Source organism: Wolffia australiana, chromosome 2, assembly GCF_029677425.1.
Source record: "Wolffia australiana isolate 7733 chromosome 2, ASM2967742v1".
NCBI lineage: Eukaryota > Viridiplantae > Streptophyta > Magnoliopsida > Alismatales > Araceae > Wolffia > Wolffia australiana.
Genome location: NC_135836.1, coordinates 8,772,981 through 8,791,581, shown reverse-complemented (window position 1 = coordinate 8,791,581; position 18,601 = coordinate 8,772,981). Strand labels below are relative to the sequence as shown.

The window sequence follows — 18,601 nt, the reverse complement described above, 5'->3', positions numbered from 1 at the left end:
GTGATGCCATGATGAAGGTCAAACACGGAGATGAGGTTATGCATGCATGGTGACCAGTAAGTCATCAGGTATGAACAACACCAAGGCAAGATCATACTTCTTGGAGACTTCAAGGATGGGAGTTTTGGAAGGTAACATGACACATGTCGGATCATGATTAGTACAGACAAAAAACATGGATTTTTTCATAGAGAAAGAGATGGAAAGCTCTAACTTGATGAGGCATTAGTGTAGTTGAGAGAGAAGGGAGAAGATCACCACCCAAAGGTCTAGAGCACCGAAAACTAGTAAACAAGTTATCTTGGAATTATGCCTACTTTTTATGCCAAATGAAAGGGGTATTCTTGAGATCCTCTAGGTTTTTCTTGGTGTTCTTGATTTGATTGAAGATTGAAGACAAAAGAAAAGCCGAGATGTTCATCTTTAAGCATCAAAAAACCTGATCCTTGAAACATATAAGGGTTCAAATTGAGTTTTCGTGTACTTACATTGCCACCAATTTCTCAACATTTCCTTTGTTTAGATGTGTTCATTTCACCCATACAAATCCCGTTCAATCACATCATCGACGAGTAATTTCTTCTATAATTCGATCATCCATCCATTCCAATCTGCACAAATCTGTAAACGATTTATTTATACATATATCTTTGCATCTCTATTTGGTCAACTTCTAAACCCTTCATCCTTCCTACAATTACATTCTTATCCATTTGTTACTGTGAATTTCTAAATACACATCTTTTTATCTTCTAAACACATTTTATACATAAATTCACAATCACTATTATTAATAATTATCATCTTCTTGTGTCACAATTGGCCATTTCTCTATCTCTGACCTTATATAATATGCCTTCTCCCCTTTATTACTTTGTATAAAAAATATAATTCTTAATCTGTGTTATCTTTAGACACAACCCTTGCCCATACTATATATTCATATTATTAGAGTCAAGTGCAGATTTAAACATGATCTTGAACCTAGAAATATTTAATTGAGCTTATCCATGTCTAATCTTCCTGAAAATTGAGCTCATCACCCCCACAAAACCTAACATTCATGTTTATACGAGCCTAAGTCTGAGCTCAAGATATTGTTATGCATGGTGTGAAATCATTCAATCAGGAAAATAAGTCATTCAAGCATAAAACACTTTAGAAACCAGACATTTAAAAACCATCTCGAAACCCATAAAATTTTACATTGATATCAGAATCATTCCTCAGAAAATAAATATCAGAAATAGTTTTGAAATTCCTCACCAAATCAATAAAAATCGCACTTGCCATGCAAAATTTCAGATTATTATTTACCCTATTTTGTGCATAATTTTATGGATAATAATATTTGAAATATAAATATTAGTTTATGAACGAATGATATCAATATAATTAATATACATGATAGTGTGCATTCTACGCATTAATTTGATGCATAAAATGATGACAAATATATAATCTAAAGTTGTGCTTCGAGTCGGTAAACATATCCCAGACATGTTTTCAAACAAATCCAAAGAATAAAATAAACATGAAATTTCCCAATACACATTTACATAAAAGATCATACTCTGAAGATAAGTAGATAAATAGATTAGCGGAGGAATGTATATATTTACATAAATGAATTGAGAGATATACATGGAAATCTTTACATAAATACATAGAGAGATACATAGATACATAGAAAAATACATAGATACATAGAGAGATACATAGAAAAATACATAGATACATAGAGAGATACATAGATACATAGAGAAATACATAGATACATAGAGAGATACATAGATACATAGAAAAATACATGGATACATAGAGAGATACAAAGATACATAGAGAAATACATAGATACATAGAGAGATACATAGATACATAGAGAAATACATGGATACATAGAGAGATACAAAGATACATAGAGAAATACATAGATACATAGAGAGATACGTAGATACATAGAGAAATACATTGATACATAGTGAGATACATAGATATTTTTATAGTATTAGATAAGGGATAAGCAAGATTAATTAATCGAGAAATATTTATAGAGAGATATAAAGAAACTACAGTCCGCTCAAGAACGGCACCCCGGACGCTGGAATCCAGGCGTCCCCTTGAAGGAAGGCGCCGACGGTAAAAGGGATAGCCTCTCCTGCATCCTTCATCACATGAAACCCAGCCCATCGCACTCTACCGCCGGTATTAGCACCATCACCCGTGTTCATATACTCTCCATAGAAGACAGTATCAGGCGCGGAATCCCCAACCCAAGGCGCCCAACCCCTGCCATTAACCAACCCATCAAGCTCCGTCTCCATGACCACCACCCTCGCGTACTTCTTCCAAGGCCTTCCGAGAAAACTCGAGAAGCCCCTCTTCACCCCCTCAAACTCCGAAGAAGGCAAAACCCTGGAACTGTGAAGAACAACACTAAAACCTCGTAAATGGGTGGGGAGATTGAGCGAATTCGAAAGCGCTGACAGTACCTATGCACGACCGTCCCCGTAGTCTCGTACTCCGAATCTCTTCCTTGGGCTGTGACCATGTTGGCCTGGTGCTCCATAGGTTTTCTCACGTAGATGTTGCAGTTTTGGAGCGCCGCGGCCGCGTTTCCGAAGACGAAGTCTATCGTCCCGTAGACGTCGCAGTCTCTGTAGAACTGCCGCTGAGAGTGCACAAAGAGAGTGTCCTGGTAGCCGCGGAAGCTGCACCGGTAGAAGACGGCGAGATCCGACGCCACGCGCAGCGCCACCGCCTGGTGCTTTCCCGGGCCCGCCGTGTTCTCGAAGGTCATGTCTCTCGCCCAAAACCCGTCTCCTGCTACTCCTGAGACCAAGACGAACAGCATCCACTTCAATTTTGATTTCCAATGAAAGCCAAAGTTGTCAATGACGGTTGAATTTGATGAACAATTTCAATCTCCACGTTGAAGATCTTTGACGATACGGGTCCTGCAGAGGGTCGACGGATCTTCGCCGTTCAAGAGAAAGTTCTGCTAAATTTTAAAAGAAAATATCAACATGATCCCATCCGTTGTGCCCCCGTCATCGTTAACGAATTGAACGGAATGGGTCTTCCTTGAACTTGCCTCTTTCACGACGGAATGAATGACAGGGGGGGGGGGGGCAGTAAAACAGCCTACTGGGAATTGGCAAAGGTTCGTTCCGTTTTCCGTTGCAAAATCAGAACGGGACGAGGAATTGGCTTCTTTCCTGTATGTTTGTCGTTCGTTTATGACCTAAAGTCTTTCTTACCGAATGTGGCGGAACCGTAGGTGGTGTAGCCGTCAGGAACGCTCCTGCTGCCGGTAACTGTCGTCTTGTCTATGCCGTCTCCCACAAACATCAGATTTCTTAGGGTTCTGTCGATCTCCACGTTCTCCACGTAAATCCCAGCCTTTACGTAGATAACGCGTCGCTGGTTCGGACTTCGCCTCTGGCGAGCGAGAGTGGCCAAGGCGTCGTTGATCGTGCGGTATCCGCTTGAGCCGTCCTTTGCCACCACAATATCTGGCACCCACGCATCCAGCATGCCATCGAAGCTCGTCAAGTTCGTCTCCTTTGGTTTGCGAAAGGGTTCTTCTCGCGCCAAGAACAACAGTCAAAAGATCAACCAGTAAATAGGTCGACAGATTAGATTAGTAAGCTAAGTAAAACAAGGAATCAAAAGATACAACAGCCAGGACTTAACATTAAAAGGCGAACTCATCGAACGGGATGAGTCAGCTCCAAGTTCACCAATAACAAACTACTGATTAAAATCATCGACTCCAAGACTTACGTTTTTCCCTTGATTTTTTTTCAAGAACTTTTATGTATATCAGATATATGTAACAGATTGATTAATGGGTTCAATGATAGTTTCATTTCAACAACTCTGTCCCGGTTCTCATCTCTCTGTACCTTTCTTCTCTTCTCATCTATCTTCTTCACTTCTTCTTTATACTTGGTACTGTTCGTTCTAACCCGGCTCTTCGCCTCGAGATCCAGAAGACTTTTCTTCGATGATCAAGGTTTGCCATGGGAATCTAAAATAGGTTAGACGCGGATTTCAATCTCTCCTCTCTGTTAAAATAGTATCCCCATCATTCTTTCTCCCACGATGACGTAAAAAATCGTCATCGTCCCTCCGTAATGCTCCCTAAGATAACGAGAGGATGGTAATTATTATCATCACTCAAAAATACGAATGATTGATGAGAAAGAAGAAGTTGATCAGTCGAGCGAAGATAATGGGTTTGGGCCGACGATGATGATTATCATAAATACGCAAACGCCACTCGAAACATACCACTTTCATGTCTCTCGTGGAGGATTTTCAAGGCGGCGGTGAGCAGTCGAGTGACGTTCGACATCAGCAGCGGCGGCGCCGCCATCCCCTTCTCCCGCAAACCGTCTGTACAAGTTCGATGGCAAGTGGCGGCGCCGCTGATCCAAGCTTTGGCCTCCGCTAAGCTCCGTCGTCTTCCCGAAACTAGCCGTCGAAGGCGATAAGCGCTATCACTGTACAGACGAGAGCACTCGTCCCATGCGAGGCCAAATTCGACTTCTCTCTTCCCATCGTCGAGAGTCGGGCTGGCGCCAAAATAAGCTCCTGCAATGGAGACGCTCTCTCTCGCGGCGACTATTGCTTCCTTCTTTCCCGTGCTTTCTTGGCCAGCGCATGCGGACGAAAGAACAAGTAACGATAACATGGCTAGGACTTGAGAGAGGTCCATATCTCCTGCAACGTTCGTCTCGCGCGCCGGCAGAACGAGATCCTCGGCGTTTAGTTATATCGCAGGAGAAACGCGTGAGGTGGAGGGAGGAGGAAGAAAGAGGTATACACCTGTTCCGGGTACATAGCCGAGTGGCAGCGCCGTCGTCCAACGGGTGGTCATGGGATTATTTCGTGAAGATTTTGAAAGAATAAACCAGACGTCGAGAAAACGCTCTCTTTCAGGAAGAAGGGAAGCGACTGCGTGAGGTTAAAAGCTTATTTTGTGAATTAAGAAAAACGGAGCGGAAAACTGTATGAATTTATAGAAGTTGTGCATTGGTTGAGCGTGGTTTTGGCCAAGAATATGGAAAATGGATGAAATCTATAGAAATAAACTCCTGATCGTGGGTCGGAGCTCTTGCATGGCGTCTTCTCTCTTGAAATCTTATTTTCGAATTTGGGAAGACAGAGCGGAAACTTCGTAAATTTATAGAATTGGATTCTTTATGGTTGCTCCAAGTAATAACATTCTTTTATTACTAAGAAATGGAAAAGTCTAAAATCCGTAGAAATAAACTCCTGATCGCGGGTCGGAGTTGTTGCATTGCCTCATCTCTCTGCGTGACCACGTGCCGTCAAAAGGTTTTTCCTGAATCAAGAAAAACGGTGCAGACTGCAGAGAACTCTGAAAATTTATATAATCGAATTTTTATGGTTTCTCTTGATTGTAATATTCTGTTTTAGTCGATTAAAATGGGAAAACGATGCAGTCTACGAACTCGTGATAGGCGCAACGTGTCGAAGCCATGGTTCGGAGCTCGTGCATGGTGCCTTGTCGCTGCGCGATAAGCGCGGTTGGAAGCTTCAAGCTGAATAAAAAAATGGCGCAGAAAACTTCCTGATTTACATAATTGAATTTTTAATGGTTGCCCGTGTATTACTATCCTGTTTAAAAATCAAAATGAAGAAAAAGGCTGCAGATTGCAGAAATAAACTCCGGATCGACACATACGTGTCAATCCCGCGGCTCAGCGCTCTTGCATGGCGCCTTGTCTTGGAGCGGCAGAAATCTGATCCTTTACTCATTCCCTGTTCTTCAGCTTCTCTAACTGCGCCGTAGAGGCAAAGCTCAGGTTCAGCATCCATGGCGATTCCCTTCTCAATTCTTCGCTATGTCATCCTTTTCCTGCTGGGTCTGCTGATAATACCAGAAGTCTCTGGAAGAGGGCTTCCAAGGGAGATTCGCATGCCAGTCGAGACTGAAGAGGATGACGCGGGGACGAGGTGGGCCGTCCTCGTAGCGGGGTCCTCTGGTTACGGAAACTACCGCCATCAGGTAAGGAGAAGGCAGCAAGGACGTCTCTCCCCCTCCGTCCCTATCCCTTCTTCCCTCTCCCCCTCCATCTTCCTCTATCTCTCCCTATCCTTCGGTCCCTCTCCCTCTCCATCTTCCTCTATCTCTCCCTATCCTTCGGTCCCTCTCCATCTTCCTCTATCTCTCCCTATCCTTCAGTCACTCTCTCTCTCTCTCCCTATCCCACTTTGGGTCCTCTCTGTTTCCCTCTCTCTCTCTCTTTCCGTCTCTCTCTCTCTTTCCGTCTCTCTCTCTCTTTCCGTCTCTCTCTATCTCTCTCTCCTCTTCGGTCCCTATCTCTCCCTCCCAATCCTTCATTATGTCCTTTCTCCATCTCCATCTCTCTCTATCACTCCTTCAGTCCTTTCTCTCTCTGTATCCCTCCTTCAGTCACTATCTCTCTCTAAATCCCTCCTTCAGTCCCTATCTCTCTCTCTCCCTCGCCCTCTCCCTCCTTCAGTCCTCTCTCTCTCCTCTCTCTCTCTCTCTCTATATCCCTCCTTTATTCCCTATCTCTCTCTCTTCCTTTCCCTCCTTCAGTCCTCTCTCTCTCTCCCTATCCCTCCAGTCCGCTCTCTCTCCCTCCCTCCCTCCCTCTCCCTCCTTCAGTCCTCCCAATCTCTTCCTTTCCTATCCCTCCTTCAGTCCTCTCTCTCTCTCCCTATCCCTCCAGTCCGCTCTCTCTCCCTCCCTCCCTATCCCTCCTTCAGTCCTCCCCATCTCTTCCTTCCCTTTCCCTCCTGCGGTCCTCTCTCTCCCTATCCCTCCAGTCCTCTCTCTCTTTCTCTCCCTCCCTATCCCTCCAGTCCTCCCCATCTCTTCCTTCCGTATCTCTCCTGCGGTCTCTCTCTCTCTCTCTCTCTCTCTCTCTCTTTACCTCTCCCTCTTCCCCTCCCTATCCATCCTCTCCCCCTCTCGCCCTATCCTTCCTTCCATATCCCTCCCTCCCTCTCTCTCTCCCTCCTCTGTCCCTTCTCCCTCTCCGCTTTCTCTCTCTACCTCCTTCCTTCTCCCACTCTGTCTATCATCCCTTCTCTCTCATTCTCTAGAAGCCTTAATTTTCAATGGTTCTCTGGCCTAGGCGGACGTCTGCCATGCATATCAGATTCTGCGGAATGGCGGGCTCGAGGAGGAGAACATCGTGGTCTTCATGTACGATGATATCGCACATAACCCTTTAAACCCTAGGCCGGGGATCATCATCAACCACCCTCACGGTGAAGATGTCTACGCCGGTGTTCCTAAGGTACGTGTTTATTCTAAAAAAAATCAATTCAGAGATAGCATTTTCACTTAAACTCTGTGATCTCAGGATTATACCGGGAAGGAAGTCAACACCAAGAACCTGTTCGCAGTTCTGCTGGGAAACAAGACAGCGGTTGAAGGAGGAAGCGGGAAGGTGCTTCTCAGCAAGCCCAACGACCGTATCTTCTTCTACTACTCCGATCATGGCGGACCAGGAGTCCTGGGTGAATCTCTTCTTTCTCAGTTCTTCTTTTATCTATCAGAAAATCAGACGGGCTTCTCTCTCCTCCTTATTTTACAGGGATGCCGAATATGCCTTTTCTCTACGCCGGCGAGCTGATTGAAGTTCTGAAGAAGAAACACGCCATGGGTGGCTACAGAGAGATGGTGCGTGTCTATATTCTCCTTCTTTTTTATTCGTTGATAACGATGAGGCGGCTGCGCAGGTTGTTTATGTGGAGGCATGTGAAAGCGGGAGTATATTTGAAGGGCTGATGCCAGAGAACCTTAACATCTATGTAACAACGGCCTCCAACGCTGAGGAGAGTAGCTGGGGTACTTATTGCCCTGGAATGGACACTCCACCGCCGCCCGAGTACATCACCTGCCTCGGCGATCTCTACAGCGTTTCATGGATGGAGGACAGGTTCATCTCTTTGTTTATGTTGGAGATCAACATTCTGCCTAAATGTTTATATGAGAACTAGCATACTTGCTTCTAACATGGTATCAGAAACAACACTGCTTTTGAGCCATATTTAGGCCAGCGGCATGTGTTGCGGGGAGTGTTGGAGATCAACATCATGTCTAAATGTTAAGAAGAGAAGTTGTTATAGCTTTTAGCACAGTAGTAAGCTCTCGGATTCTAATACTTTCTGTGAACAGCGAAGCTCACAATCTGAAGTTGGAGACCATTCAAAAGCAGTACGAGAGGGTATGTTTCTCCTTCAAGCTCTCTCCAGACGTGTAGTATTAACATGCAAATTATTCTTGATTCCATTGTTAAAGCGATTGAATCACTTCAACTGGGGTGTAATTATCCACATAAGAAATTCATCCAGCATATATCTCTCTTGTTTTGTGTGGCAATTGTTCAATTGGTTCTGTATCAGGTGAAGGCGAGAACGTCCAATTATAACACGTACAGCCCTGGATCCCACGTAATGGAGTACGGAAGTAGAGGAATGAAGGAAGAGAAGCTGTTTCGTTTCCAAGGATTCGATCCAGCCACTGCAAACCTCACCGATAACACGCTCCGAAGCTTCCGCCCCCAAGAAGCCATTAATCAAAGAGACGCCGATCTTCTCTTCCTGTGGCACCAAGTAAGCTCCCTTATACACCCACCTGCAACATATATCTCTTAGGTTTTCTATAGGAATGCGATAGAAGGGAGAGAGGGCTCGGGAGGAGAGAGAGGGAGAGAGTGAATGGGGGAGAGAGGGGGCGAGACTGATTGAAGTGAGCAAGAAAGGAAGAGAGAGAGAAGGGGGAGTGAGGGGGAGAAAGAGATTGAAGAGAACAAGAAAGGGAGAGAGTGGGAGCAAGAGAGGGAGAAAGAGCAACAAGAGACAGTTGGGCGAGAGCAAGAGAGCAGAGAGAGGGAGAAAGAGCAACAAGAGACAGTTGGGCGAGAGCAAGAGAGCAGAGAGAGGGGGAAAGAGCAACAAGAGACAGTTGGGCGAGAGCAAGAGAGCAGAGAGAGGGAGAAAGAGCAACAAGAGACAGTTGGGCGAGAGCAAAAGAGCAGAGAAAGGGAGAGGGAGCAAGAGACGGATGGACGAAGAGGGAGCAAGAGACGGAGAGAACGAGAGGTAGCAAGATACAGAGAGAAGGGGAGGGAGCAAGAGACGGAGAGAAGAGGGTGAGAGCAGAGAGCTGAGAGAGGGAGAGAGAAAGAGAGCAGAGGGAGGGAGAGCGCGAGAGAGCAGACAGAGGGAGAGAGACAGAGAGAGCTCAAGTGAAAAAGAGAGGGAGGGAGACAGAGAGAGCAAGAGAGAAAGAGGAGGGACAGAGAGAGAGGGAAGACCTACCTGCAGCTGGTTAAGTCTTGATGCTAACTTCTTCTTCCTCCCGTCTTCAGTACAAGCAGCTTGAAGAGAAATCAGAGAGGAAGACGGAGGTCCTCAGAGAAATCGCAGAGAAGATAGCGCACAGAGCTCACCTTGACCACAGCGTGGAGCTCGTGGGAAAGTTCCTCTTCGGCTCAGAGAGAGGGCCGTCGACGCTGTCCGCGGTAAGGGCGCATGGCCTGGCCCTCGTCGACGACTGGAATTGTCTCAAGTCCATGGTGAAGACGACACCCCTTGCCTTTTCATTTAACTGAAGCCAGTCTTCCTTTCTGAACTTTGGCTGATTCCCCTCTTCTTGCAGGTCGACGTCTTTGAGTCTCGTTGTGGGGCGCTTACCCAGTACGGGATGAAGTATATGCGAGCGTTTGCCAACTTATGTAACGGAGGTGTCTCGAAGGTGGCCATGGAGGATGCTTGCGAGGCTGCGTGTGGTCACGGTGGAGGGCACTCTGGAAAGAGCGCATGGTGAAGATCTCTTCTGCGGTCTTCTGCCATGTAACGAGCGCATAAGGAAATATAATGAAGGCACGATCGTATTCGGGTAGCTGGGGTTACAGTTGATCACTACATTTCGTGTCAAGCGCCGGGAACAGACAACTGTTAAGGAATTATCATATATGGATGTAGTGTTGGATATTGACCATGTTGACTGGCTACGAGTAAGGGTATTATCTTGTCTTCCATGGAAGGCGTGATGCACGCGGACCATTATTCAGTGGTACCTAACTATGGCGTGCCTGATGAATGGAAAGATGAGCAGGCAGTGGGTAGAGTACTGCAACGAGTGACATGACGGGACGGCCCTGACGGATTATGAAAAATGACCAAAAAAGCTTAAAAATAGTTAGATTTAAGCTTTTTGACTGCCTAGATTTTGCGATTTCTTGGTATTTTTCAGAAATGTCCCTGCATTAATTCACGCGCAAAAGGATGCTGTCCAAAGATAATTAGAGATATGCCCCTCCAATTATCTCTCATCCGCACGGTTGTTTTTCCCATCACACGTGACGGTGACGCCGCCCGGTGACGGAAACGTAATGGGGATGTCGCAAAACATGATGGTGACGCAAACATGATGGATTTTCCGAAAGCCTCGGACATGTGACGGTACGGTGACGTGACGAAACTTTCATCACGTCACCGTCCGTCACGGATCTTCATCCGTCCCGTCACATCTGGGGCATCACGTTTCGGACGTGCTATTCCCTAGCAGTGGGTGTTTCAAATGACAATCTGAAAAGAGAACCCTACTGATTTAGGGAAGGTGACGGCCCCAAACTCATCCGAGGGCAGGAGCACTGTCTAACAGGGCTGTGGCAATCAGATAAAACTGAGTAGCTCTGCTGTTAATATTTTGGGAATGGTGCTCGTGTTAATCTACTCAACAAATGCCAAATAGTAGCGGACAAACCCAGAAGAAATGGCAAAAGCAAGGATATATTAAAGGAAGTAATACGCGCCACTAAGAAATGGAGGGAGGGGATGGACCTGGTATGACACTACGATGACACTACGATGGAGGGAGGCAGCTACATGACCCTACGATGGTGGAACTTGATCATGGCAAAATGTGGTGGCACATGGGGAGAGTGTGCCATGGTGACAGTCACTACATGCAATGGTAGACGAACATGAATCCACTAGCAATGGAAGTAATTGATACTCCAAGGGATAGAAGAATTAAGATACTGAAGCCAATCTTTACCCAACCAAAAATTGAGTTCCAGTCCATCATATAGAACTACAGGGTGAGCAGAGCAGGCGAAGGAGGAAGATGCTAAATTTGCTTCATGGGAGGATATTTCAAAAATAACTAACCCAGGGTCTTTCAGTAATGGCCGATGCTGGTGAGTTCCCCAACTTGTCTTGACCAATGGGGAAATTGTGTTCGGTTGAGTCAGCAGTGCACTAAGGCCATGGTTCCCACCATTTCTCCTGGGGCCAGAAGAAAACTTGACTTCGTTGTGGGTGAAGTAGGGGGTGCTGTGTCCATCAATAGATCTTGGAGAAGGTGTGTCCATTTAGACCGCTGGCATGAAGCTCCCATGACAAAATTTCAGAGAGATGTTCATGGAAATAATAATCATTGACCAAAGAAAAGGTAGGGATTGTTCATAAGGTAATCTTTGTATTTCAGATTAGGAACGTCGGCTAGAGCTTTTACTTGCTCAAAACTATCCTTCACTTGCTCAAAACCAGTCACCTTCATGCTCATAATTGATGACTTCTACGACTCAAGGCATCAATCACCCTATTCTCAATTCCAATATTGAGCTTCTCAATGAATGTGTAGGCCTGGATGTTCTCAACCAAAAGGTCATTATAGATGACCGGAACAAGAAATGAACTGCAGTACGCAAAACCATGAAAACTATGGACTTCATGCATGTTATTGGAAGATGGCCAATTTTTGATAGCCTCAGCCTTAGTAGGGTCAACATAGACACCTTGAGAGAACATGATGAAACCTAAGAATACAATGTAATTGTTTAGGCAGAAACAGTTTTTCAGGTGGGCATATAAATTCTCTACCCTATGAGTCTCACAAACTCTACGGAGATGCATGAGGTGATCTACCTTTGACTTGTTATAGACTAGAATACTGCCAAAGTATCAGATGAAAAATTCACAAATGTATGATCAAATCACATGATTCATCAATCTTTAGAATATGCTAGGGGCCTTGGACAATCCAAAAGGTATTATTCTCCATTTGTACAAGCTATCATTGATCAGGAATGCAGTCTTCCACACGTCTCAAGTCAGATCTTGACCTGATGATAGAACCTCAGATCAATCTTTGAAAATATGGTTGATCCCACCAACATGTCAAACATATCATCAATATATGGAGTAGGGAACTGGTTCTTGACTATGATCTTGTTGATGGTTTGATCATCAATGCACATATGCCAAGACCTGTCTTTCTTTGGCGTCAAAAAGAGCAGGGATGACCCATATACTAAGGTCTTGGTGATAAAGCCCCTACGCAGGAGGTCTTGGACCTATGCATGGAGCTCTCAATATTGGGTGGATCCATGCAACAGTGAGGGAGGTTAGGGAGAGTTTCTTCGGGGATTAAGTTGATGGCCTGTTGACTATCATGCACATGGGGAATGTCATTGGGATGCTCTTCGGAAAATATGCCAGCGAACTCCACTAGAAGCTCAGAGACTTCCCTTGGTGTCATGGGGGTTGGCCAACAATGCCATTCCAAAATAAGATATGATGGTCACACACATAGGAAGGTTGTTCTTCAGTCCTCATCTGAATAGACTAACATTGACTAATGTCAAACATAGACATGGCTTGTCATCCTTGGGGGCTTGAGGATATAGTTTATCGCAATGCCACATGATCTTCTTGCCCTTATGTATAAACAATCATGTGTTAAACCATCCAAAGAGGTTTACATTGTTGTCGTAGAGCCAAGGTTGTCCTAGGATAATTCTATTCACTTTGAGGGGCAACACATCACATAAGATCTCATCGTAGGATTGCACCTTTAGTGGTATTATGCATTGGTTCCTGACTGGGATAGATGTGACGTTAATCCAAGAGACCTGATAGGGCCTTGAATGGTCAACCACGCGAAGGTCTAGACGGGAAACCAAGGTATTGAAGACAACATTAACACAAGTTCCATCTTCACCAATGGTCTTATAATATTATACCAAATCATTACATAAGTATAGAAGATTGAGGTTCTCAATCTGCTATCGGCCAGAACAGGTTGGGCCAAAGTGCAACGGATGTTGCTGATCACTGAGGTGTGAGAGCTCTGCATATAGATTAGAATGGATTCCTCAATGCTGATGAAGCTTGATAGCTCTTTATGCTTTTTAAAATCATCCACCACTGGCTCTTATAGTATATACCCCTCTTCTTCAAGTTCACTCTAATTGTTTAGAGGCTCAAGTTCTACCTCATTGTTCTCGGGGTGAAGAGTGTGAGAGGGACATTGGGTGGCTAGATGAAGCACATAACCCTTGATTGGGTCTTAGAAGGCACCACAACTCTTTGGGGATGGCAAGCCATCATGTCAAAGGGTTCATGGGGCCTCCAAGGTGGAGGCAGGGTCAGTCCCGTTACATGGGTTGTGGTGGCGGAGGATTTCCAATCAGTGTCAGGGTTAGATAGTCTTGGGTTATGAGGCTATAGTATTAATGCAGTAGAAGCATTAGATCATTTCATCAATATTATATAAAACATGTAATGCAATGAGTACCTTTCGGGGAGCTTTTTCCACCCTTGACCTGCTTCTAGGGAGAGTTTCTTCAAGACAAATAATTGCATGACCTCAAGTGGTATCCACATGATTAGTAATGGAAATATGTGGGCAGAAAGTCAATCACACATTTCATATCTTGTTTCATGTTCATTAATGGAGCATATTGATTTTAGTGCATGTGTGGTGCTTATAATAAAGTCTATGAATACATGATTGAAGTTAGTGAATTGTGATGAGATTATAACATAGACATCACTAATCTTTAAGTATGTGCTCTAAATATTCCTATTTGAAGGATACTCGAGAAGGGCATGGAAGTATCTTGAGAAAATATCACTATCTAGACTCACTTATATGATGAGTATAGCTTATCCTACAGCCATTAGTGTGTGGACACTAAGGATAGATAATGAGTGCTCTTTAGTGGAAAGAGTTCACTGAAATTGATCCGTATAAATCCCTGAATGGTATAATATCAAAAATGTCAATCAGGTTGATTCACGTTATAATTGTGTTAGTGGTCTTTAGACTTGAGATACCAAAGATGTCTTGTGGATGGACAATTGTACTTTGACTATAACCAACGGGTCTCTAATCATGGGATTTTAAACAGTCTTGGTTTGGGTACATCAAGAAGTTCACGAAGATGATTGAGTTGTCAAAAAGGGATCATCCACCCTCAGTATAAAAGGAGAATGCTCAACGAAGATGATGCAATGAAGTCCTTGGCCAAGGCAATAAAATATCGAAGAAGACTTCTATCCAATGATTTCTGAATGCATCAGTACTAAGTCAGATGACTAATTAGGATTTGACAGTTGACCATACCCATAGTCATCCTAGGAGCGTCAAGTGGATGAAAGACTATACATACACGACAACAAATGACAAACAGGTTTCATGAGCGAGTCGATACACACTCCTTTATATCTTCTAGAACACGAGGTATAGCTTGGCACCCCATGTGTTGGAGACTCAAACTATCGATTCGGTTAAATTGATCTGATGTTAATTAATATATATGTAAATATATTTAATTAATTTGGAAGGGCAATATAGGCTATTGGGTCGCTCGAGTCGTTAACTAAACTAATACATGGGCCTAGAGGGTCACACACAATGGTCCTTTAGATGTTGGAAGATATACTTAAGTTTTGAGGGTTTTTATGAAAAATACTAAGTATAAACAGGGGAAGGCCCTAAAAAAAATTCACCCAGGCCATAATTGTTCGGGGGCCTTCCCTTTCTTCTTCCTTATCCCCACACTCCCTCTCCACTCTCGATGCGAACGGGACGACGTAACGACGATGATGGATATTAAATGGGGCTCCTCAATGATAAGGATTAGATCCAATGTGCCGAGGTATGCATTGATGCATTTAGAGATTGCACACTTGAGCAGCTCGACTCTTCTTGCTTCAAGTACAGAGAAATCACGAATGAGATCCATGCACATGTACTTTGTTTTAATGATGCCGATCGATTCTGTTATGAGTATTCCGATGCATGGAATTCTCTTCTTCATCCAGATCTAGGCCTCTAGAACCCAACAAGACAATCATTGGAGTTTTTAACTAGAATGATATATGGGCCTAGAGGGTCAAACACAAATGTTCTTTTTGACATCAAAATACATAAGTTTTTGGGAATTTTATGAACAATACCCTCTTAGTATAAATAGGGGAAGACCCTAAACAAAATTCACCCAGTCCAGAATTGTTCATGGGCCTTCCCCTTCTTCTCCCTTCTCCCTTCTCCCGACAACTCCTCTATTCCTGATGATATCAAGATGGTGTAATGATTGCGATGAAGGTTGAATGGAGCTCCCCAAGGTGAAGGAGGATGAGGAGCTCGACTCATCTCAACTCAGCTCTCCAAGGCCAGATATGTCTAGACGCTGCACACATGAGCAACTTGACTCCTCTCACTCGAGGATCCAAGAAATCATGGATGCAATCCGGGCATTGGTGATTCATGAAGATTAATGCCTAAGCATGAATCTTAATTTATGGGATTTTTGATGAATTTACTACAATCACACCACAACATGGGTAAACTCATAATACCATGTCAATATAATCTATGATCCAGGTGCCTGAGATTGTTTAGGTGAATCCAAAGTATAATAACCAGCAAGGTTAGGGTCAAAGTAAATATTAAGGTTTTAGGTCAAAATTATCTTAACAGCTTTGCTATCTCTTATCTGATAATTTTAAAAAGTTTAAGGACCAAGGCCTGCATAAAAAATATCTTAAGTCATATCGAGTTGGCCAAACATATTTTTTCTGGAATATTTTAGATGCATAGCTGAATGGTAATAAAGACAGGTTTGTGTGTTTAAAATATAAATATAATTTAATTTCAATTATAGTTACTGTCTTTACCTGTTTTTACCCTCAATAAGAAGTAATCGTTACATTAAGCATTGAAGGGGCATTTCAGTCAGAATTTTTAGAATGTTCAAAATAAAGAAAGAAACACACAATGGAGAAGATGATGCGCTTTTGTTCTTGGTTGCTCTTGAGCATTTTACTCGCTCTAGCACTTTCGAGAAAAGATAAGCTGTGTTGAAGCAAGATCAGAGGTTTTGTGCAAGATTAGAAGAGAAAGAAGTAGGGCGATGGGTATCAACTGCTGAGCCTATTGATCAAGATTTTTTTTCTGAACTCATTGAGATCTGGAAATATGAAAATCCAGAATGTCTGGAAGCAATCTGGTGATATAAATCTAGAGTGTATTTGTGTGTCTGTCTATTGGAGGTTAAAGCCAGCTGTTTGACAAGGTGCCGTGACAGAGATGATATCTCAACATTCATCAATTAGTTTTCTGATCGTGGATAGAAATACTAACACTTCAACAAACGACAACAATTTTTATGGTAGGGTTATTTTAAATAAATATTCTCTGCCTTAAACTACAAGATATCCATAAGTGGGGAGTCATTCGAATATCTGGATTATGAATCCAAATAGGAATTATTTGAATCTCTAGATTGTGGATCCAAATAGTAATACTTCAACAGAGTTATTAAGTACTGAATGAAATTTCCAAATCTAATAAAATTCGTCCATTATCCATTGAAAATGTTGCTGTTGAAATTAATGCCGTTGAAGTTAATTACTCTATCAACTTATAATAACTCATTGAGCTAAATTTTAATATAGTTTCTAAAATTGAATTTTTAAATACAGAATTAAGATTTTGAGAAAACTTGCTTAATTTTAGGGAGTTATAATATTGGGAAACTCAATTCGATACATATCTGAAATCAAGTAACCTTTGCAAGATTTCTTTTTTGTATCTCCTAATTAGATATCGCTAAATGCACATTTGTGAGTGAAAGCCTTTGACCATAGATTGATATTACCATAAGAAGTCTTGATCGAGATTAATCTGACATTGAATATCTCCCTCTGCTGTTGGAGAGCCTTTTCATGTTTAAGCTAACGTTCAGGAGAATTGACTCATATATCAAGGAGGAGTACAGAAGGACTTTCACAAGTTATTTCACGTTTCAGGTTTTCTCGCAGGTTTGATTCATTTGATCTTTAAAATTTAAATTACCCTCGAGTAGATAAACATTGAGAAAACACTAAAATATAAATGAGACGCTTTCAAAATTTTTTCACTGATCAAGGATGGTTTTCTTAAGATATTTGAAAGAGAAATATCTGCTTATTAAGGTAAATATTTTATTGATAAAAAAATTTCAATTAGAGATTAAGAATGATTAACAGTTACCAGGTGATTACACGACTCAAAGGTATAAAGATTGACATTTTATATTCACGTTGTCAAATCTTAATTGTCTTTCATTTGTGTGTGAAAATATCTATTGAATCATGTTGAATACTCAACATTGTAATGTGATTAGCTCTTCAAAGGAGATAGGTAAATATCTGGGTGAAGGCAGATTGGGCTAGCTGTGAAGGGCCTGGGTGGTCCATTAGAAGAAGAGGATAAAGTGTGTGCACCTGCAAAGGCTAAGGGGGCTCAAGGAAACTCGTTCTTTCAATTCCTAGATAGGAGATATCAATGTATCCCTATTACCAGGCTGTTTTAGCTTGGGGGACTTTAAAGACTTGGTTAGGGACTGGTTAAGAAATCCAGTCGGTTATCCGGGGACAGGATTAAGGGACTAACCCTAACCTGTATAAAAATCGTGGGTGGAAGACTTAAATCTAAAGAAAAATAAAACAACAATTCATTTCATGTTTTGTTGATCTTGTGATATGATTTAAGTCTTCCACTTAGAACAGTTTTGGGTTCTTCACCTAGATCTAGGCCTTAAGAACCCAGCAGTCGTAGCATTGATTTATAACAAAATGGGATGTCCCATTGGTGTTCAGTCATTACCCATTCAAAATTTTTCCTCATATACTAAAAGCAAACATGCGTGCAAGCATATGAGCTCCTCTCTATTCTAGATGTGATTGAGACGGTGTAATGGCAATGATGATGGGTGAACAGAGCTCGTCAAGGCGGAGAAGGAGATTTAACGAGGTGAGGATGGCATGGATACATCTAGAGGCTGCACACATGATAAGCTTGACTCATCTTGCTTGAGCATTCGAGAAATCATGGATACAATTTGTGCACAAGTGATTTGATTCATGATTTTGTTGATGCCATTACAAGTTGTTTAAGTCTTCCGCTGCGTACCAATTTGAATTCTTCATCCAGATCGAGACCTCGATAACCCAAAAACTAGAAGGTTGTTTGATCTCCTCTCCTTGTTCACCACTCCCTCTTGAAGGTCTTGCGATTCTTCTCACCATCAAAGAGACTTGTGGAATGAGTGGAGAAACTAGAGAAAAAAAGATAAGGGGGGGTGGGGTGCGCAGATCTGGCTTGTTACTCCTCATGCTCTAGAAGATATTGAATAGTTTATGAACTCTGCCATGGAACCTTTAGTGTCATCATATACCATTTTGTATAATCCATCATCTGTGCAAGACTCTCGATCAACTTAGGCTGTGGTTGATTGCAAAACCCAAA

The 18,601-nt window shown here is 42.8% G+C and overlaps 2 protein-coding genes across 2 annotated transcripts; one reads left to right on the top strand and one right to left on the bottom strand.

The window, feature by feature from the left end:
• Positions 1 to 2,069: 2,069 nt before the first annotated feature.
• LOC144716058 (Plant invertase/pectin methylesterase inhibitor superfamily) lies at positions 2,070 to 4,723 on the bottom strand. The gene is made up of 4 exons (XM_078591073.1): positions 4,297 to 4,723; positions 3,261 to 3,584; positions 2,493 to 2,832; positions 2,070 to 2,421 (listed from the first exon to the last, which is right to left on the bottom strand). Exons 1-4 carry the CDS (start codon positions 4,721 to 4,723, stop codon positions 2,070 to 2,072), a joined length of 1,443 nt encoding a protein of 480 aa, XP_078447199.1.
• A 988-nt stretch (positions 4,724 to 5,711) lies between these two features.
• On the top strand, positions 5,712 to 10,053 carry BETA-VPE (beta vacuolar processing enzyme). The gene is made up of 9 exons (XM_078591965.1): positions 5,712 to 6,040; positions 7,140 to 7,304; positions 7,371 to 7,527; positions 7,605 to 7,690; positions 7,750 to 7,949; positions 8,189 to 8,237; positions 8,416 to 8,625; positions 9,384 to 9,590; positions 9,674 to 10,053. The coding sequence occupies exons 1-9, from the start codon at positions 5,849 to 5,851 to the stop codon at positions 9,839 to 9,841; spliced, it is 1,434 nt and encodes a 477-aa protein (XP_078448091.1). The 5' UTR covers positions 5,712 to 5,848; the 3' UTR covers positions 9,842 to 10,053.
• Positions 10,054 to 18,601: the final 8,548 nt, after the last annotated feature.